At 37.9% G+C, this 23,301-nt stretch overlaps 2 protein-coding genes across 2 annotated transcripts in view; one reads left to right on the plus strand and one right to left on the minus strand.

Annotated features, from left to right (window-relative positions):
• The window catches only part of nr5a2 (nuclear receptor subfamily 5, group A, member 2), a 220,539-nt gene that overhangs the window by 87,943 nt on the left and 109,295 nt on the right, over nucleotides 1-23,301 (minus strand). The window lies entirely within an intron of this gene.
• LOC140311418 (adhesion G protein-coupled receptor D2) overlaps nucleotides 1-23,301 on the plus strand; it is an 81,654-nt gene that overhangs the window by 15,616 nt on the left and 42,737 nt on the right. The window contains exon 20 of the mRNA XM_072388789.1: nucleotides 20,116-20,157. Coding sequence (XP_072244890.1) covers nucleotides 20,116-20,157 — 42 coding nt within the window. The remainder of the gene's footprint in view (nucleotides 1-20,115; nucleotides 20,158-23,301) is intronic.

Genomic DNA, 23,301 nt, shown 5'->3' on the forward strand with positions numbered 1-23,301 from the left:
ATTATAAAGTGTAATTCTGCCCTTTTCACATGTAAAGGACAGAAGCTGTCAAGGTTTTTATTTGGCAGTGATGGGTTGGGGCTTGTGTTCAGCAAGTACTCTAACACAGAATGTAGGTCTATATTGTTTGTTTGATTATTTCTGCTTTGTGTATTTCGAGGTCTGTATTGTTGTTTGGGGATTATCAATGCTGGTTTTCTGCTTTAGTGCTGAAATATTACAGCTTGCTTTGTCTCAAGCTTGTATATACTCTACAATAATATATATATATATATATATGTAGTAAGCATCACTGCCTTTTGAAAAAGGTAAATAAATCATAAATTATTGGTTTTCACATGGTTAGAATCATTACTTTTATCATTATTTTTGCACTTCACTACTCATGGAGAAGGCTTGGAAGGAATCATGTAATTCTTTCGCTGCAGCAGGCGGCCCCATGTTCTTCAGCATCCTCAGCTTCTCTAAATCTGCTTGTGTGAGTTGCAGTCATCTTATAATCAGCTGTATCTTTAATTGAGCTGTATATTTAACGGAAAAATCAATAGAGGTCTTAGCTGCGCTCTGATCATTAAGCCAGGCCCCTTGGTTACCATGAATAGTTTCTTTTTCCCTCTCATATCTAATTATCTTTTTTTCCGTGTCGACAGTAATTAACACAGAGGGTTTTACTGGACGACTGCTCTGCTTCACATGTTAATATGTAGTATGGATTTCTTCTTTGGTTCATGCATATTTCTGTCTCCCTGTGTCCGTTCAGCTATCCATCTGTCACTTCTGCAACCTCTTTGTCTGCCTACCTCTTTATATCTATTGCATTTCTGTACTTCCTGGCTCTGTATTATTAGACTCTTAACTATGTAATAAAGCAAAATATATTAAAAATATATATTATTTGTTTTGTTAACCCCGACAGTCATTCGTGCCACAATTCTGTTTAATTTAGTTCTGTTTAATAAGTTAAAATTCAAGCAGTAACAAAGTGTGAACATGACTTCATTTAAGAGAGAAGATCTTCCAGACAAAATGCTAATCAGAAGGAATTAGATCAGTCATTAGAGTGAAATGTTGCCATGTTATATTTTCTGAAAAACACGGGTTTCTATAATCTTTCTATAATATATAATCTTATCATTCATGAAGAACCCTGTCTCACTTGCAACTGTGTTGTGTTGTTTTATAACTCTAACCAAGTTATTTGGATACCTAAAACTTAGAAAACACAGAGTGAAAGCAGAACTAAGTGATTTGCTGACATGTGATTTGAACAGAATATCCGAGGTGAAACTACAGCACAATTCCAGTCTGCCCAGTAATAAATACAATATATAGGTTTTGTGACAGGGTAAAAAAAGAACCAGTAGCGAACATAGAAATGTTATTAGCTATGGTTTGTATCCGGTGCCACAATGTGGAGTAATGTTTTACTTATTTATATATTCATTTGAAAGGGACAATGCATACAAATAATGTAACATTAAGAGAATTGCAGCCGTTGCATTGTATTTAGGACTTGTAGTCATAGCTAATTTGCGGAACTTGTTCCTAGTTAGGCTTATAAGAAAACTAGATAAACGGAAGGCTTTAACTTAAAGCTCTCCTGGCCGGTTTTGATAGAACATAGGTCATTTTCTCCTTTTCCTCTCTTATGGTTCTCTTAATATGTTGATTAGAACCCATGTTGGAATGCATCACTATCGTCATGTAAAAGACAGCCCTGCCGTCCTCGCTGTCATTGATCATTCTGGCAGGGAGAGTAGAGTAAAACACGGTCCCACTAATGGGCACTCATAAAGATGATGAAATGCGTCTAACCATAAGAATGATGCATGCAAAACCTGGTACACAAGACATAAAATAAGTCAATATATAAATTAATAGAAAGTTTTTGAGGATACGTTTTTTTTTTTATTTGCAGCTGTTGTATTTTCAGTGGGGCCAGCCAAAGCAACATAAAGCTTAAGTGGCAAGCTTTTACTGTGAAATCAATAAAACAGATAATGTTGACAAGCCTTTTTCATAGCTCTCCCTGATGCCCTCCTCACTCCTCTTCTCCCCCCTCCATCCTCACAAGACTGTCTGAAGTATGTAATGTTACTGTTATTACAGCCAATACCTGAACAGGCCGTTATAAGCAAACATATTGCCAACATGGCATAAAAGTGCAGCCAGCTCATGTGAAAGTACCATACCTGTGTCATCGTTATGTCGCTCTTCTTCTTTGTTACGCAAAACTGACGTAAGTCGTTTACTTATTTCCTTTGACCAAACAAGAGGACGCAAAGGCAGGTTTTCCTTTACTCTTCAATAGATTGCTGCTCATCACGCTTCATCTCGTCATCATCTGTGATTTTCTCAAAACTGAGCGTTCACAGATGCAGTAACCTTTATGAGAAAGACTATGCTGATTTTACAGTCAAGATATAAAAAAAAAGAATTCCTTGGAGTTTGCGTTGTTCAGCACAAAGTTTGAGCAGATTCAAACTTTTAGCTTTGAGCTCGTGGTTTTTTTTAGTTTTCTTTTTATGGACATCCTCACCATAAATACAGACATGCCTCATCTGCTTCCTTATCAGCTGGAGATAAATAGTATGAAGTGAACTCTATGTGTATGTGTGTGTGTGTGTGTGTGTGTGTGTGTGAGAGAGAGTGTGTGTGTGAGTGTGAGAGAGAGAGAGAAAGAAAGAGACCATAAATTCCTCCACCCTCTGTCATCTAATCTCTGGGCAATGTCATTCAAAACCCCTGCACTATCTATTACCCCCGTATAATAGGCTCCTGCCCATGCAGTGTCCATCTTATTATTAGCCCATAACTTTAAACTATCAATAACTTGAAGGCGCAGACACACGTTGGGGGTGGGGGGAAGGAGGAGACAGGAAAGAAATCGAGAGGTGAAGGAAGTTGGGAAGTTCAAAAGAAAATGTTTGGGTAGCTATCGTCCTCTGCCAGTCGTTGGTAGTGCATATAGTTTCTGTTTAGTCTGTTTGGTAACTTTGCAGGGAAGGCATTTTTCAAGACGGTGTTCCTGTCATGTTGTCTTGTGTCCTGTGGAGGGCAGCCCTGTGCCTTTGCTTTTACAGTTCAAATCTAAAGCGAAATCAATAAGAGAATCTCATGTACACGTATCACTCACGTTATATTAAAGTTTCTTTATGAGAATAACATAATTTTCTTTAAAAAAAATAATACACTAGTGAGTGGTAATGAGATTTTACAGGCATTCAGTAAAGCTTTAGAAGTCAAATTTATGATTTCTCTGAAGAATAGAAATGACTGACAAAGAAAAACTGCACATGTCTCTGAAGAATGCCATCACTGTATATTAGAATGATTTTTTTTGCATTAAGTCAGTCCTTGAAGTAATACATTCATGACCTTTCACGTGATAAGGGCACAAATGTATTTGACACTGTTGAATGACATCAGTGCATGTTTGCTGTTCCATAAGATTATTTGAAGTTTAAATTGGCGAGTTCATTCACAAATTCACTTGAGACATTTACAGAGCTGAAAAAAAAACTGTTTTTCATTTATCTTTTCTTTTTCACCTGATAAATAGTTTTAAAGCAACTTAAGTCTTCAAAAGGAATATCGCTTGCAGTGGAATGAAAGCATCATCCCCCAAACTTACATCAACACACACACACACACACACACACATACGCACACTCCTGGCTATTGGACATCGGAGTATATCCACGATATAGATATGATCAATAGAGTGTTGCTCTGCCTATTGATTTTTGCCATATGGGAGATTTGTTGTGGGAGTAAGCAATGCTTTTATAGCATGTGAAGCGATTGTGTGAGATAAGGTTTTTCTTTTTTCTTTTTTCCTTTATCTCAGGAGCTCTTTGACTACAAAACTGTATTTGTACTGCTACCGTCAGTGGGTTTATCCCTGAAGTATACCTTTATCATATATGGATGAGTTGGGTTCTGATATAGTACTTTCAGTCAATCAGTATTTTATGAATTGTATTTCAGTTGGTAATGTGCGCTACCTCTGAGATCACTGCTCACAACCAGTCATCACTTTTTATTTTACTATTATCTTTTGATTTTATATGCAAAAAAGTAATATTGTCGTTGATTCATCGCATTCTTTGTCATGTTGTTTTACTTCTGCTCATATTAGTGATGATGAGACAGCTCTCCACCAACTTTAGCTTCACAGTCAGATCAGAGGAGTAACTTGCTGTTCGTCTCATTCATAAGTTCACATGTATATTCATTTCAACCTTATTTATTTTTCTAACTGTGAAATGAATGAAATATTCACCAGTTTAGAATACGGAGATCAGCACACAATGAACTCATTTTTACATGAAATATTCAAACAGAGCTATATTTTGCTTTGTTTGGCAAAATAGAAATGGCAGCTTGTTTTTTTTACTTGATATTTGATCATGCTTAGAAATATTTCAAGTAAGTAATCATTAAGTAATAGTTGATAACACAGGTAGAGATTCTCTTCAGTGAAAATAGCAAAACGTCTCTAAATGAAGCGTAATAAAGAGCTCAAATGTGGGTGTTTATGTCTTTAGTTGCTATGCAAGAGTGAAAACTTTGTTGGGTTGAAAAAGTTTGCTGCTGCTGTCTCAATGTGTTTTGCGTTGGCCAAAACCTTCTAAAACATAATGATAGGTTTGTGTTTCCATGTGAGATCCAGCACTTCCAATCTTACAGAGAGCTGTCACGTATTCATGTAAAGCCCTCATAAGTATGGTCAGCGGGTGCATTTGTGTGTGTGTGAGAGAGAGATTATTTGCCACCAATACCTTCAGTGTGCTGCACACAAAGTTAGAGGTTAGAAGTTATTTTATTTCTCATTTGGCAGAAGAAACCAAAACAACAGAACTCTGATCCGGTTTCGCAGGCAGGCAGCGCCAGTTCACTCATCTGGACGTGCACCACCCCGATCATTTGAAGACATATCTTTCCTTTCCCAGTTCCCCTCCCTTGTTAATTCCTGATGTATCTTGCTGTGACTGTAAACTTTTTTTCTTTTTTTTTTTCCCAAACCCAACTGTTACTCTCTGGTAATCAGCATGCAGCTTCTATTTTTCCATGATTTCATATATCTTTAGAGGGCTTTGTTAGCTGCTCAGAAACGAGAGCAGTATGCTGAAGATATAAGCAAAGATTTCAGAAAAATATTAGAATATGTAACTATAGTTATATTCAATAGAATTGTAATAATATTGACATAATATTAGTTATATTAATATATGGTTTTTGATACTGTGTCAGATTTTTGCAGCACTTGGATTAATTAATATTCAATAACACATAATCCAAATCTTTTTACACATTACAATTTCATTTTGATTGAAATTCTTGAGCATGCACTACCATGTGTAGTTGAGGTGGCATTGAATGTTATTTAGATTCATTTCAGCAAGTTAAGACGATCACACATGATGCAAAGGTTATTCTGCATTCAAATGCCCAATTTCAGCAAACCATATATCTGGCCAGTCTTGGTTGTAACCCAGTTCCTGCTGCCTACCCACACTGTGTACATACTTGCACACGCATGCACACATGGCAAACCTCTCACTGGTGAGATTATGGGGGGAAATGTTTTTCATTTTGGAGTGTTTGAGCAAACAGGAACCGTATTCCCCTGACATCCTTATTCATTGTCAGCGGTATCTCAGATCACACGCAAAACGACGGCTGTCTCTCGTAGTGCAGTGGAACTCATTGGATGTACTGGGACAGTATGCATTTTTCATTATTATACTAGTGTAAAGCATATTTTAGCCACTTCCCTGTCATTCCGTTATTTACCTATTATGTTATACTACACAATATATTTAAACTATATATATTCTTTTACATATATACACAAAAGTGAATTCTGTTCTTTTTTTTTTGTCACTAAACCGGCACAGAAATTGTACGACGAAATTAAAAAAAAATGTATGATGAAAATTGTTTTATGAGATTTGTGCAAAAGACAAAAGATTTTTTAAATATTTTCGAATATGTAAAAAAAGAAATGGAGGGATGATGAACATTTCAAGTAAGTGCAGTTATCGGTGAAATCATGTAGATTTATTTTTAAATCCATATTTTAATTGGAGTCTTGGATAATTATGAGGTGGAGTTGGGGAAAAAAACAAACAAACAGATAAACGACATGATTGTTTTCTTTCCTACTGCCCGGGAAGATAACTTTCCCTTTGAAAAGTAGTCCACTGTTTGCATTGCATCCTCAATTACCAGACTCAACATTAAAACAATATTCAAACGTGATACCAAGGTCAGCGCCGACTCCCACCACTCTACTCGGAAATGGCACTTATAATGAGAATGTTGCGCAGCTGTTTTAAGTAGTATATTTATAGTGTGTTTTGTCTCAACTTGTACTCATTTTTCCCCTGTTGTCTCTTTTCATCTTTTCTTTATTTTTTTTGTTTTTTAAAGCTTTACAATTGGAGCTGTGTTGAAAATGTCATAATGCTGTTTGTTGACCTGCTTGAAAGGAGATTTTTTTTATTTTTTAGTTCAGAATATGGCCAGCAAGGTTTTTTTTTTTTTCACAGAAGATTCCCTGTCAAAGTGGTCAGGAAAGTACACCTTGAAATGAACTGAAATGTTGAAGAGCCTTTTAAAAACATGAAGTTTTATTCTCTTATAATGTAAATATTAAGTCTAGGAGTGAAGAGACAGACAGGCAAAAGCAAGCTTGCAGCTGAGGCAATTTAGATGAAGAGAGACTGTTTTTTTTTTTCCTTTTTCCTTTAGGTGGGAATGAAATGCTATTGGAGAGATCAGTTTTATAAAACTGGCCTAGGAAAATAAAGCACTGGGAATAATAGGCATCCTGTCAGTAGAGGCGAGAGAATTCCTGTCATTGCTCTTGCCGCCACCCTGAAGACCTCTCCCTGTGTTAAACCCGCTGGCATTTATTTGCCTTAGAATTAACCTGCCAGCTCAATTTGGTAATAGACTGTGTCATAAGAAAGCAAACCATGTCCTCTGGCCCCTGCCGAACCGTACCTGTATGTGTGCACTTGTGCTTTTTTGTGTAAGAAAAAGAGTGTGATTATTATCAGTTTCTTGCCTAATTCACATCTGAGTTTGTATTTTTATTCATGCTTTGATGCCATTAATGATGTGTTTGTCTGTGATTTCATTAATGTGTGTGTATGTATGCAGGTCTGCTTGCATGTTAACCCATCAGCTGACTTCCAACTTCATGACTTTACTAGCCCACGACCCCTCCTCCCCCTCATCAGACCCACACAGCCGACAGTGTCAGGAACAACTCCGACACTCTAAATTACCCACGTTGAAACAATGACCGTTCTATTTATAAGTTCACCGCCTTGCCTTTTGTATTGCCTGACACCACTTGGCATATGTGCACACATACACACACATGCGCACACACACACGAATTCCCACAAACTCAAACAGCCATATCAGTGTTGACTTGGGGTGACTAGGTTAGGGATGGACCTGGTTTTCCTTACGCTGCCACGTTGCCACAGATCTGTAGATTTGCCCGGCTTTGATGTATACTTTGTGGGTTATTAGTGAGAACTGGGTCAACACAGGGCAAGAAAGCAAAACGTTGTTGTTCTTTTAGTGGCTGGGTGGTAAGGAGATGCTGGGATGGTGTTTAAGGGTGCGAGGATGCAGGAAGGTTAAAAGGCTGTCAAATATCGGTTCCAATTTACATGTGAACAGTTCTCTTTTTGCTGCATTAACTTTAACAATAACAGTGACCACTACTCTCACTTTCTTCATCATATTATTTCTGTAAAATTCCATTTTACCGTATTTTTTTCTGTTGATCTACTCCACGAAAATTGAAGAGGAATGAAATAATCTATATCTTCAAAATAGTTTTGAATCACATGGCTACTAATTTGATTCATTTGAAAAGGAATGTAGGCTCTGTCAAGCTGTCTGTTTCAGTCACATCATTTTACTATAATGACAGCTGGTTTTGTTGTTGTATAAATATAAATAAATAAATATATATATATACACATACATATAGACAGGTTTTATAATTGGTGATTGAGTGTGTGAATTATCTCACTTTTGTTTTTTTCTTCCTTTTAATCAATATACGTACGGAAATTCAATACTTTTAAATGTCATTATTAAGAGATGACAAAGTCCTTTTTAAAAGTTTGATTTATGTTGTTAGCAGTAATTAAGACAACAACCTGTAATCATGGGCAAGCCATTAGGAGACCGTTTAACGCTTAGTATATCCCACGCAGAGATGATTTATTGGCAGTGTGTCGAGGTGTCTGGGAAGGAGGGCGGCTACCTGTGTATTTTACAACCGTTACAGTAGAGCATTGTGTGAAAGTAAACAAAACAGTGGTGATAGGAGCTGGAGAACAACGACTCTTGCAGCAGGACACTGATTGGGATGTTGATGTTGATTGTCCCTACTGGCCTCTTGCCCTTCCTGCTGTGGCCCCTGGCCAGCCCTCAACAGATACCCTGGGTCATTTCCTATGCATGTCAACGCACACAGATATGCACTCTTCCCGCTGAGTGTTTACAGCCACATGCTGATTCCTATTAATCTGCTTCTCGTCGGGGCAGGGAGGAGGAGGTCCTGGAGGGTTTGTGTTGGACTGAGAGGCCGGTGATGGTGGGTAAAGCGTTCACACACACACACACACAACCTGAAAGCACTGTCTGACAGATTGCACTGGGCCTGGACTTCTTTTACACTGCGCAGATGTGGTCTCCCACTTGTTTTCCTTTGTAATTATCCCTCATTAAGTGAAAGCATGTGCCAATCAAACTGCTTGGAGAGCCTGGGCCAGAGCGAGAAGAGACGGGGAGAGGCAGGGAGACCTGTAGCCTGATCTTCACAGTTTTTAAAAGCACGGTGTCAACTCAGAGTCATTACAAGATTAAAGGAAAGCCTTGCCAGCATTGCAAGAAGCTACAGTATTTTCTTTATGATGCCTTTTTTTAGTGGTTACTAGTGTCATTCTTGCATTGAACACTGAGTGTATTCAGTTCAACTTCGTAATGTGGAAATCTTTTTTTTTTTTTTGTAACAAGTTAAATTGCAACGAAGGTTCTTATTTTGGTGCTAAATTACTTACAGTCGAAAATATCTAAACAGACTGGCCTTAGTTAATACTGAATAGAGTTTTTGTTTGATTATTTTAGGCTTCTATGTACGTATTTAGTTAATATCTCATCAAAGCACTTCCTTTGTGAAACTCGTCCTGTTTGGCTTCCTCACTCTAAATTCTATGCAGTTTTCTGCCACTTTTGACTGTATTTGCTTTATCATTCTGCCTGTCAGTTTGTTTGTTATGGTTTCCTGCTTTTAAAACCCAGTTTTTCAATATCATAGTCAACCAACTTCAGCTCAGATACTCAGAGAAGCCTGTTTCATATTTGGAGATGACCATAACTTAATTTTTTTGTAAAACTGCACAACGCTGCCCACATCAGATTTTTTCTGGGTTTTTGGGAAATTCTTTTTCCAAACCAGACAAAATTACTTGGAAAGCTGATTGTATCTTGTCTTTCTGATATATTTTTCTTTTGATTCTCTAAATGTACATCACAGATTTTACACATATATTCTATTCATCATAAAGTGATGTAAATGCGATTTTATTAATTTTTTTTAATCTTCAGTTGAAAATGCCCAGATGAAAACGTTTGATGTTATGTATTTCTATTCTCAAAAAGAAAGGTGTCTCTCTGTGCATTTCAGACACTGACAAAACAATAATCCCCTGAACAACGGGGGGCTGAGGAAAAAGACACAAGTCTCTTCCATAAAAAAGAGAGAGGATAGGGAAAAAAAAAACGAAGATATATGAAGTCTTCATGTCGATGAACTACCATTCATTTTCACTTTGAAGTCCTGCGAACCGTAGTGAAGTGTGATTGCATGTGACAGTCACCGAGTCTGCCGGTTTATCATGATGGATACACCCCGTTTGCCATGGTGGTGCAGCAGCACACGTGCAGGCGCGTTCACACACAGACAAATACATGAATAAAGAGAGACACAGACACGGGCTGTGGAGCTCCAAATACACAGGGGGAAAAAGACGTGAGGTTGCTCCAGATCCTTTTTCAAATTGTGCAAATTTTAGGAAGTAATCTTTCTGCCAATTTAGTTTCTTAACTATTTTTTGCTATGGTAACAAGAAAAAGAGGTGTGCTACAGGTAGAATACAGTGATATAGCAATGTAGTTTTTGACTATTTACATAACTAAAAAGAAATATGTTCTCTGTCCCTCTAACTTTTTTTTTTTTTTTTTTTATCTCTCGCCTTTATCTGCACAGATCACATACACTTCTACACTTCACTACGATTCTCAGTGCTGACATGTGATATTCGCCTCAGCTTGACTTGTAGTAGATGAGTAACAGGAGAGCAAACATATGCCATAATTTACCTGGAGTCATGTTTTCCTGTTTTGTACCCAAAAGCAACTTGTTCAGACTTTTCATTTTGCATCTTTTTGGTCATCGGTACTACAAGGCACTCTAACACCTTGGCTAAAATCTGCTGCTTATGAGCACAATTAATGTTTGTGGGCTGAGGATCCAGTGTCTGTCATAGGTTGGTATCAAGAGATAGCAACACGTGATTGGCACCTCGGTAATGTACCTGCTTGTTAGGTGAAAAACATATTGCAAGTAGTACTGTAAGTCCTATAAGTAGCAGCTTTCTGTTAATTTGTTTTCACTTCCTTGTGATTTAAACTTGCTTTGAACAGTCACTTTCATACCATTTTGATGCTAAACTAATTGTTGCAGCAGTGTTTGGGTTGTCACAGACATTTTGCTTTCCTTTGCAGTGTAAAATTAAAAATACACATGCTCATTAACATTGCAATGTCTGCACACTGGTTAATGATTTAGGATGCTAATAGCCAATTTTAAGTTACATGTTATGCAAATATATCTAGTGCATGCTGTACTCTGTTGGAAACATGTTCAGTGGTAGAGGATATTTTTGTTACAACTGATACTTTGAATTCTATTAGTTTGGGGATTTTTTTTTATTGTTTTCCATCTACTGTATAGTTGAATGGCTTTGTGTAAAATTGTGTAGGTAGAGCTGTAGTTGACACAAGGCACCGATAATAAAGCAGACAATGATAAAGCACTTTCTGAAGCAGTTTTGAGGAATTTATCCAGAAAAAAAAATCTAAAATTAATACCTGGTGGGACCACTTTTTGTGTTGCTTATGAAACCAATTTTAATTTTGAGATTAGATTGGAAATGGTAAATGGACTGTACATATATCGGGCTTTTCTAGTCAAGCTGACCACTCAATGTATTGTCATAATGAATATACAGTAGCATTGTAATGCCAGATAACATGCTAACTAAGTGAGCATTACACTTGTCTGGCATTTGTAGTCCTAAATTTGTATGTGATTTTGCACATCGATATGTGAGTGTCTGTATATACACAATTCAAGCATACATATAGCATGTGTGTCCATGCATTTTCTCTAAACCAGCCTCCTCGCAAGCTGCAGTTCCTTAGAACTTGTTCTCCCTAAACATTTTCCTCTCTGTCAGAGGAAAACTATGCAATTAGAAAACACTGGAAGATTGACAGCAAGCTCACATAGAATTTGACAAGAGGGTGCCCCAGAAAAACCCATCGGATACCTAAGTATTTTTAATTAAACAGATCTCTGCACCAGCTTTGTGCGTTCTCTCACCAGTTCAAAGACTCTTGCTCTGACCCATGTGTTAAAAGTTTGTATCAGTTTTCCATGGCTGTGTTTTTCTTGGCGCCTAAGATACGCAACCCTAAATTGTCTTGTTTAAAAGCTAGTTTGTTTACAGTTCGCTCTTTTTCTCTTGCTCTCTTTACCACTCCCCTATTACACTACCACATGTGTGCAGTGTGATGAGGTTTAGAATGTAGTTACCAGCTGCCATTGGTCTTGCAACAGGCTAGTTTTGTTTAAATGCCTCAAAATTAAGTTAATTTCAAAGAAAAATCTTCTCCAAAAGCCCACCACCTTCATTCACTGTCATTCTGGTTTATTTCAACGTTAAAACAAGTAAAATAGAGTGCTCATCTATTTCTTGGGCACTTCATCAATAACATTTGTCCATCTGATGTAGAATCAATATGACACACACTGACACAATGCCAGAGCAATGGCAAATGTGTCGTCATTTGTCATCGACTGGTAATAAAGATATGTCACAATTGATTTTGGCCCATTTTCCCCCCGTCTCCCTCTGTGGTGCTCTCTCCTCCCCCTGTCTTCCTTGCTCTTTTGCAGTAGCGGTGATTGAAAAAAATAAATGAATGTTATTATGACTAACGGATGGCCGGCCTTGCCAAACTCAATTAATATTAGAGGAAGGGGCTGTGATGATTTGAGGGCCTGCGTGTTGCGTTTTCATAGCGATTCCTTACAGGAGATGTTAAAAAATAAGGAGCGATTGATGGATGACTTTTCTTCTGGGATAAAGATTTTGTTTTGGACTTGTATTTTTATTTATCTTTCTTTCCCACTTTTTCAGTTATCTCCTTACTGTTTGTGAGCTAGCATAGAAAAAAAAAAAGTTTTATTGATAAAGTTCAATGTTCAATCTGGAATGTCTAGTATGTGTTCTAGTAGATGTATAAGATATGAAATAACATGTGAAAAGTGGGTTAAAAAACAGAGATACACAACCCAGATGGAAAATGAATTAATAACATTTAAATAAAACAAAAAAAAAAATGCATTGCAGAAAATGGAAGCAGCAGCAAGAATCAACACGTGCATATTTGTGTCTGTGCTGCTTTTGCTATATTGTGCATGTCAACTTTGTACAGATTTAGGTGGTGAATGTGTGTGCTGTACCCTCTTTGTCCACTGTGTGTATGTTTGTGTGTCAGCTGTGCCATCGCAGTTTGTTGCCGCTGGCTTGTGTGTACCCAAGTTGCACCAGTGGTAGCGAGCAACATCTGTTTCGGGCTTGTTGTTCCCCTTGGCTGCTTTTCAATTGGATTTCCTCAAGCAGGGCCAAAAGCTGTCACCTCTGCCAGGCTCTGTTAGCGATCACCGCCGGCCCCTATATTAAGTAGGTGGTTCAGGGCTAAGCTAATAACTCTCCCTCCTCTCCTGAGCCATCACACGCCAGCACTGGTGTTGCTCCTGGCCTCAGTGCGTCTTTCTGTGTGTGTGTGTGTGTATGTGTATGTGTGTGTACTCTCAGTATTTCTCTGTAGCTCTCTGTAGCTATATACCCCGTTGAGGCATTCTGGCTTGGGGGTCCCCTTTTCAATTTGACAGCCCAAGTGAATGAATGTGTGTAAGGTTGAGAAACAGGGAATCCTAATAGGTCATCTCAAAGAATAACTTATCCACTTTCCTTAATAATGTACAATAGAGTGGAAACAGGAAGAAAATGTTGGCCCCACCCTCACGTACAGTGTTCACAGTGTGGTGTGTCGTGGTGAGCAGAACCGAATGGGGTGAATAGCTTCTTCAGTTTAGATGTTGTAAGAAGTAAAACTCAAATTAGACACCCCCAAAGAAGAAATTTGTTCTTATTTTAGTTAGCAAACTTCAGTGTATTAATTGATCTAAATGCAACTGCAGAGTATGGAGATAAGTGGATCATTTTGTCTGGATGTACATGAATACCAAAAGCAACATGAACTTATCTGGATGTGTATCTCAAGTTTGTTGATGTCAGCAGCACCCAGATTTTAAAAACCTGTTGGAATTCACTAAGATCTGTTAGGTTTGTATTTTACTTTACACTTAGACCATCTATACTGCACAGCTTAAGCAGAAAAGGAAGTTGCAAAGTTTTTTTTGGGAGGTGTTTACCTCTTTAACACTGACAGAATGGCAGGCTGCCTGTGTACCTGCATATCTCACTGCCCTCAAGTCTTCCTGCCAACTTCTAAGGCCAGCTGGAGCAGTTACAGAGAGGTGGATTTGAACTGAGGACCTGCAAAGTATCAACTCTCTATTTCACAGCTTTGACAGACACTTTGATTTGACATGCCATGAGCAGTTAAAGTGAAAGTTATGTATACATGTTAATTAAACTGTTTATGCGTGGAGGGGTCAGAGACATTAGCAAGTCCCAGCGCAGAAGTGTGAATTTCTTTTCTTTTCCCCCATCACAGCGTTTTAACCTCTTCTGTCTCTCATTTCCTTAATGATTACCAGGTGTGAGGGCTGAATTTTTCCTCCGTGATTTTGCCAAGTGTAGATGCAGATAGCTCTATTTGTGAAAAGTGTCTCTGTGTGTTTGAATTTAGGCGAGGATATTTGACAGCAAGTCCAACTTGTTCAAATAGCTCTCATTTTTGGCACTGGGTGACACCGAAGCCTGGAATTCTTTAGAAAGATGTAAAAGTTGTGGTCCTTAGTTGCCTAAGAGAAAGAGGTTGGTCTGATTGAAAACTGTCTTTTTTTTCTTTTTGATGTTAGTTAGTTTAGAAAAAAGTAGAAGTTATTATTCACATTGAGCAATGCTAGCGCCACGTGTTCTCACTGCATGGAAATGTGGTCTTTGTAAAAGGTAATCAAATACTGTTATTTAATTTATCAAAGAAGTCTGAGTTCATATTTATTTTGAGATAAAACTGTAATATGGAAACGTGCTAAAGTTGCCAAAACTTTACTTTGTGCAACACCAATACAGGAAATTCCTCTTCTTCAGGGTTCCTCCATTAAAACAACTCAACTTATTCAAAGCAGTAACAAAGCAGACATTTCTAACAACTCTAATGTGTCACTTTTTGTGTTTAAGACTGACTTTACCCTCATGAACAACTCTGTATGTGCATTATGGCAAACCATTTTGTTCTACTAAATGAAAATAATATTCAGGATGTGAACCAGTTGATGAGAAAATGTCATTTACTTAGGTCCTGATCGCTACTATAATCCATTTCTTTCTTTAAAAAACAAGCAGAGGCTGATATTTGACAAAAATAACTCTTGTCTCTTGTCATGTTCACTTATGTTAACGTTTTACCTGGTTCTTTTATAAAAGGGAGCACTAAGTTGACAGAAGCAATTTATTTCAGCAAGAAAGAAAAAGCTGCCCCGTCAGTCCCTTTCTCCTTGCCAAGATACTGCCCTTCCCCCTTAATCATAGTTTTCATATCTGTACATTGGAAATTTGTTTCTCAAGGACAATGTCATAAACTTGCTGTTTTCTGAGATTTTTACCCACCCGGGCTCTGCTCTCCAACTCCACACAATTGGGGAGGTTGATGGAGATGAGAAATACGGGTGCTGAAAGGTGAGAGAGGGGGGAAATATAAAGGTGTTGTTCACTGAGAATTTGTAATCATTTGTAGCACAGAAAAGTGTATGGACTGTGAACTGTGTCAGGGTTTGCATGTTTGAAACAAAACAGATGCAGTGTTTCTCATGGAACTGTCTTCAGGCAGGTACAACTGTAGGTTATATTTGGGGCTCCTTTACCACTGTGACTCCCAACCAGAATTTCAATTTCCAGCAACATATTGACCACTTTTTGACAATCACATCATTTATGTATCACACAAAGAACTATGAATATAAGAGATGCATGAAGATATTCTGCAATTTGCTTAAATAAATAGCTTTTTCTTTGTGGCATAGATATGTTAAAGGTATGAAAAGACCTCTTCGATTTAAACTATTGCCAGATGTTTTATGTACAGAAACAGAAGTCATTTTAATATCACCTGTTTAACCACAAATACCAGGATTGTGTAGCATTATTATTCAGTTTTAGACCAAATTATAATATAATTGAATGTTATGAAAATGCTTTAGAAATCTTTAAGTATTGAACCTCAGCAGGTTACTATGAATAATGACATTTGATTGAGCATTTATTTGACTGAGAAAAGACTGCAATTAACTGAACAAAAACATCTATTCCGTATACAAAGACCAGCAAAACCGGATGTCTATATTTTAAAACAAGAACCACATTTATCCCATTCATATAAGTTTCAGTCAAGTTGCTCAGTGTTGTTGGTAATTCTAAGGGCAGGAGTTTGTTCACGCCACAATGATTATATTGTGGTGTTGTTTCTTCCCAACTGAAATCGTAGTTGTGGAGATAGCTGGTAATCGTGGTCTAAATGTCTCAAAACCTTTTAAACAAATTCAACTAGATTTTACTCTAGTTGGCTCTGCACCATTTAGGCATGTGTTATGCATTGATTCAAGCTGAAATTGCTTAGTGGCATTGTGCTTTAGAAGAATCTACAAAAACTGTGATTACTTTTTTTTTGTATTACATACAGTCCATTATGTTGTACCTAAGGTAGCAGCTAAGGATTGTAACAATAATCAAAAGGTCACAGATGTGTTCCTGTTGGCTTTGTATTTTGAGACTATTATCTTTCAGCTAAACTCTCAACCCATACATCTTCATTCATTTTGTATCCTCATAGAATATAACTGCATTGAACTGGATTCAGTTAAAAAAAAGATTAAATCTGCATTTTTATCTAATGACTCGCTTGTCTAAATACATGTGGGTAGACGATGAAACCATCTTCATTTGCCAAAGGTCTTTTGCTTTTGTTCATTGTGGAAGAGGTGCAGCGTTTTCACTTACAAAGTACAGGCATAAACTCTGTAATAATGCTTTTAATATAAATGTTACTTGTGGTAAATGGATCACCGTAAACATTTGGTGCACTCAGTTGATGCTTTTACGCAAACTGAGTTACAAGGACAGCAGAGAAATAACTTCCAAAAAGAAGTTGTCAACAGCACAAGCATCCAGCGGTGAACAGTATCAGGGTTAGAAGCACAGCATACGTTGACTTAATTGACTTGACTTAGAGTTCTTAAAAGTAAATCAATCTCTTGATTTTGATTCGTTCTTTCTGCCCTCTCAGTCAAAGCTCTTGGTTATGATCATTTGCTGATTTAAACAAGCACTGTTTTCTGTTTTGCTTAGCAGCCGAGTACATCTCTCTGGGGTCACAATGTTTTTGGTCAAACCTAGTGTTTGTTAGCTTTAACTTTTTAAACATACAATTGTTCCCTAATTAGTGCTATGCAAATTAATTTATGCTCCCCTGTTTGATGTACAGTATAGTAATACTTTGAAAGCAACTGTGTTCATTCTGTGCATAAATTTGTAGCATCTTCCGCTGAGTTCAAACGAAACAAGACTGAGTTTAGAAAGGCACTCTTGAATTTAAATACCGCGCCCCATTTTCTTTCGTGTTTGTTTTTAGTGATGAAATTAATGAATTAACATTTTAAACAATTCATCTATATTGTTGTACTGCCACTTATTTTTTAACTAAATTAGATTTTAATAGATCATTTTTCCTAATATGCTCTGTCTGTTCTCCCCACTTTGTTCACTGCACAACAAAAGATTAATTACAAATAAGAGGAATGATCAAAAACATGATAATCAAATTGCAACAATAAGTTGAAAATTGCAATTCTAATGCAATACAATAGAGTATGTGTTGCAGATTAACCACCCACTGTTATTGCATGCATATTGTTGTGTACCCTTGTTTGTGTGTCGGTGTGTGAATGAGTATGTGATTACACCACACTTCTACACACTGGGAACATTTTTCTTACACATTAGAATTTTCATGTATAGCAGACAGGCTAAACTGAAAAGACTTCAAATAGCCTCCAATAGTACACACACTAGAATAAACAAAAAAAAAACAACGTCCAGACATCAAACTTTGGGTTGTAGATACTGACCACTAACATTTAGGACAAAAGGGGCCATAACTTGCTTTGCGTTTACATCCATATTGCTTGAACCAGCCAGGGGCTTTGATTACTCACTGCCATGTATCTGTAGGCATTTTAAGCACAGTTATTGTTATGATCTTCATTTTTCTTCTTATCCTCTGTTCTATGTGTTTTGTTTGTTGCTTTCATATTTTACACAGAAGAATTTACATAAATGATATACGGAATGGAGATGGAAAGTTGGTTTGAGTTTAAATTCATTGCGGATTTCAAGTCGTTTTCTGTGACTGTAAATTTTTCAATTGCTCCAACTCAATAAAAATATTTCTCCGAAAGCACACCTTGCACCGGTGGCAATGCTGTATTTAGCAGTTTTAGCAAAAATGGTCCTTATCTGGAGCAGTATTAAATGTTTTTTTTTCCTTTAACCATGCTTCAACTCTCAACCAACTTTCATTAAATTAATTTTTGGTAGTTTACAGCATGCATAATAATTCTAACATTAAGACACTCTGCATCAATCGACCAACTACAGTATTACAGTCGGCCTGTTTCACCTCTTGTTAAAGCTTTCTCAAAAGCCTATGGCATTGTTGGCCTATACAAGTATTCAGACATCCTCTCAGTTTTGAATAATTGAATGAGATGTGATTATAATAAAGATAATTTGACATTCTCACATCACAAACTTCTTTCTTGATTTTTTTGGCTTCTAGAAAAGGCTATGTAGCCTTCGCCGGAAAATATTTTGCTACATGGTAACTGCTACTATATAAACTGATCACATGCAACAGTTTCTCGTCATGTGACTTGCTGTGTCAAATTGGGGATGAAGATAAATGTTCAGTCAGTGATATTGGCAAAGTACCACAGTAAATATTGTACAATTCAACCACAGTCTGTGCTGTGTAAAGTTCTTGCCAACATTACCGGTAATTAAAAGTTTAGAGATAAAAATGCTTGTCTTAGAGATCCCCCTTTAGAGCTCCTGTCGTATCTTTTGTCTTTAACATGTCAGAGGCCAGTGAAATTGTCAGTTTTGAGAGGATGGATGTCCTGAGTTGTCACCTGACAGCGTGACAGACAGGGCAATTCAATCCCTCTGGGACAACAGTGGCCAGCAGGAGGTGAATGGGCAGTAGCTTGGGCTAGAGGTCATCATTGACGCCCTGTTACTCTGGATGGGTTCCCAAATCATGTTGTCAATGGTGATGCATCGATATCTCCCTCTGGTAAAAATTGGATGCTCCAAACTCAACTTGATTGATGTTTAGACCAGGTTTTGCCTGCCTGTCTTCAGGACGTGTTCTTACCCCCGTTTAAAATTGTAACATCACAAACACTTGGCAGTGAAAGAAGAGAGATGTACTATTTTACTTTTACTTTTTTGTCTGTGTGCCTTTGCGTCTGTGTTAGTCCCACACTGATGTGCAGTTTTCTTATCAAAGCATCTGCTGTGTCTATCAGCCTTGAAATTTATGAGATTTTAAGTGCCTTTTCATTTTTCAGTACATCTTTAGTGGCACAATTCAATCAGTGCTCTGAGGATGTTGTTCTCACTGTTTCCATTGAGGTTACAGGATTTCATTCGGGTCCGAAGGCGAATGCACAGTTTGTACATTCAGTGGATGCCACAATGGATTTGAATGAAAAATAGCTGTTTTCTGTGACCAAAAGTGCAGCCTTTATGTGTCCAAGGGCATGGCATTCTTGGGCCCTGGGTACTAGCCGTGAGTTTTGTGAACATGAAATATCTTCTTTTATGTGTCATTTTTTTCATTATGCTCCCTCTGTCTCTCTCTTTCTCTGCTTTCCTCCAATAGTTTTCCTTAATAGTCTTGTCTGACATAGGTTGCTCTCTTTGTGTGTCTGTGTTTATATATAAATATATATGTTCATTCTTATTATATTTTTATTTGTGTCTGTTGCGTATGTTTATGAATATGTAGGCTGTATGTTTGCATATATAGTTTGTGTTGTTGGTACTTGAACATATATATGTATTTTTAAGTGCCAAAGAACACAAACTGAACACATGCACATGAGATTTTCTATTTCAATAAAGCTGTGTGGAACCTTGGGTTTGAGCCTTTGATGGCTTAGTGCTGTCTGAAATGAGGAGCAGAAGTGTTGTAGACGAAACAAATGCAAGCTGAGCCTTACAGTCGTGTCCCAGTTTGGAAAAGTTGTCCTACTTCATCTCTCATCACTTTTTGCTGCAGTCTGTTCCAGCTTTGTGTTGCTGGGAGAGGCAGCAAATCTGCTTCACCTGTACATTGTGCTCAACATTACGTTTTTCCCCTTGTTTTTTTTTTTTTTTTTTTAGGAAAGATGTAAGTGAGAAAACAACATTTACAACTTTGTCCTCCTCTTCTTTCTCTCGCTTTCTTTCTCTCTTTCTTTTTCTGTGTTTCCAGGGCCTGTTCATCTTTCTGATATATGGGGTGTACAACACAGAGGTAAGTCTGCATTGTGTCTCAAGGTTGTCGGAGTGAATGAGAGAAATGACAAGTTTCAGATGGGCTCCTTGCTTAAAAGCTGTGTGGGTGGGGTGTGACAGAGTGTGTATGTATGTGTGAATGTGTGTCTGTGGATGAGTAGAGGGAGGGGACATCGTTTCCACGCGAGCATCCCACTGCCCTTCATGCTTGGACTAACTTATATGCATCCGAGTCCGACCATTTAACACTGACACGCCGCGGTTCTCAGCCACTCATTCCTCACCCACATTGGCTAATATTTCACTGCCTCTTTAAGTTTTTAAACTCACGGCCCTCCATTTAGCATCCTGACAAAGCTACTGGCCAGGGTTTTGCAGAGTGCCAAGCAGTAGTAACCACTATAGGACAAAAGAAGAAAAACAATATGCAACAAACTATATGTAATGAGGAGTGAAAAAGAATCATATCGAGATGCTGTGTTATTACCATTTAAATGCACCATCGCTGTGCAGGTTGGAGAGTGGGCAAGTGAGTGCAGAGACAGAGAATCTGATTGAATGGATGAGGCTCAAGTCGTGAAAATGATTCTTAGTCAAATGTGGCTCGTAGTCGATGTAGCTGAGGGTAATTTCAGATGTGCATAGGTGGTACTGGATTTGAACACTTTTTCTAAACCTCTGGTCGATTTCACATTTTTAGACACCTTCCATCGCAAACGTTAAAGGGAAACTTGACCTGCATTATCGCACAGTTAAGAATACAAGATCTGATTTGACTGAAACCTCAAATGAAAATGTAATGCCACGGCAGGAGTATGATTTCAAGTTAGTATCACATCACGCACAGAGAAAGAACATTTGAATGGCAGTGCAGTCCAGCGTTTGTAAACGCTAACAAACGCTGTTTTTTTGTCTTTGGCTGAAATTAATCGCAGTTTCTTTCAGTTCTGATAAATACAAGCATACCACATATTTTCATTTACCTTCTGTGTTGCTTTGTCTGATTATACAAGGTCAATGAGCATCATTACATGGGCCCTCCACCTCCTTCTTTCAATGTCTTATCTAACTTCACTTCTTTATCTCTTCCGTCCATCTGACCATCCAAGAATGTATGCATCTCTCATCTAATGTTTGGATTTCCTGCCCTTTTTTGATTTCAGATTCTGTCATTCAAGTCTTCTCCAGAGAATGAATAGCTGACCCTGAGTCATAGGCACTGCACTAACAATGCAGAGGCAGGGGGGGGGGGCTGACCCAACCCGACCCTTCGCACTGTAAAATAAATCAACACTGCATTCTTACTTAAGTGGCTTTTTTGGTGCTTTGGAATTAATTTCCTTACACTCAAGTTGCCCTTGACCCTGAGATTCTCATAGTTTGTGAGCAGCTTGTGTTCATGTTCTGGTTTTTAAAAGGACAATATATGTGGGTTAAGACGAGGAAAAAAATGTCTCTAATGTTGCCGTTATTCACATCTAAACATGTTTCGTCTGAACCTCTATTACGTTTAGAAGAGACTACTTTTGTTGGGTCTCACCCTGCTTGTCTGTCTTTTTGCATCTTTAACCTTTTCACACAGAACTGGTGAATTTAAAGATTAGCCTCCATAAAAAAAAAAAAAAGAAAAGAAAAAAGAATAGAAAGTCTGAGTGAAAGCTGTCAAAACATTTATTTACTATTTGTCTCTAATCAGGGTGTCAATGACAATACAAAGAGAGACAATGAAAGGCATGTTCTGTCTGTATCATTCAAGATAGCCAGCTTTAATAGGTGGATGTCATAACCTCCACTTTTATGTCATAACAGACACATTAGTTCACCACCGTGTTCACAAACCAGTGTGAGTGAACAGTTATTCCAGTGGTGGAGGGACATTTCTGGCATAAAAACAGTATTATTGACTGAGAGATTGCTATGGAAAGAATATACTCTGCTGTGGCGTTATGTTTAATTTCGCAGCTGTTGTCAGCAGTGTGTTTCGACATGTAATGTAACTCACAGCTGATCTGACACATGGCAGCTATGCTGAAAAGTATAGCACTGCTCTGTGTCAGAACTTTGCTGATAGTTCTTACTGGTAGAACAAATTAGTATTTACCCATCTGACTTGTGAAAAATTGTTCTTTGATATGCAAAAGAAGGGTAGTGAATTAACTAATGCCTTAAAGTTAGAATATGCTCCATTCATAGTGCTGGTTTTCATGCTGAATAATTGCAAAATGTGGCGTGGAGGAAAGATTGCGTCTGCCGCAATTACACTCAAAACGCAACGTTTTAATTGCTAATTACCTGACACCAGCTTCCCATTATTCACTGCAATTAGCTTTTCCTTGGTGGTCACCTTGTAATCCCACGCTTTGATGACCTTTTATTTCTATCAACTCCAAGGATGTTGGCAGGTGTTGTTGGGGCGCTCTGCTTTTATATGGTAATCGCTTTGCGGCTATTTGCATGGGGAACGATGCTTTGCATCATTTTGAAACCTTGAGTAAGCGCAAAACCCCTTAAACGCATAACGATCATCTAAAACAATACCCTTCCCCTCATTGTCAAATGATTAATTAAGTTGTGTCATGTAATTGCCTCAGCATGCCTTCTGCGTTTGATATCAGTTAAATCCCCAAGTCTTATTTTCCCCCTTTAAATGCTATACAATGTTGTTTCGCCAACATCTGTACAGTGTTGAAGGCCCTCTTAGGATGTTGTCAGAAATAATGAAAGGGTTTAGGAAACATGATGTTGGCACTGTTGATTCTGTGCTGTCAAAAGGCTTGGGCTCTCTTCATTATGTACCCCTTCAACAGTGGTATGTATGCAAACCATCCGCTGTGTACACATGCTGGCTCTGAGAATGTGTGTGTGTGTGTGTGTTTGATGTGGTGTCATAATTTATAACACAGTGTGACTTAATGAAGCCATAAGCCATAATGCATATTCACAAACGTTGTGGGTCGGGCTGGGCCGGGCTACAGTGATGAGTGCCCAGCTGCTACAAATTTACAGTTTAGTGCTGGCAATGTGTGCAAGCAAATGCACAGACATAAACACACACACACATGCTCACATACAGACAGACCTCAAAGTGCCAAAAGCATTTCACGGAGGACTCTAGCCTACATAAGGAAACTGTATCCTGACATAGAGTTTGTTTTTACAAGTA

Source organism: Leuresthes tenuis, unplaced genomic scaffold (assembly GCF_036924035.1).
Source record: "Leuresthes tenuis unplaced genomic scaffold, fLeuTen1.0.hap1 SCAF_7, whole genome shotgun sequence".
Taxonomy (NCBI): domain Eukaryota; kingdom Metazoa; phylum Chordata; class Actinopteri; order Atheriniformes; family Atherinopsidae; genus Leuresthes; species Leuresthes tenuis.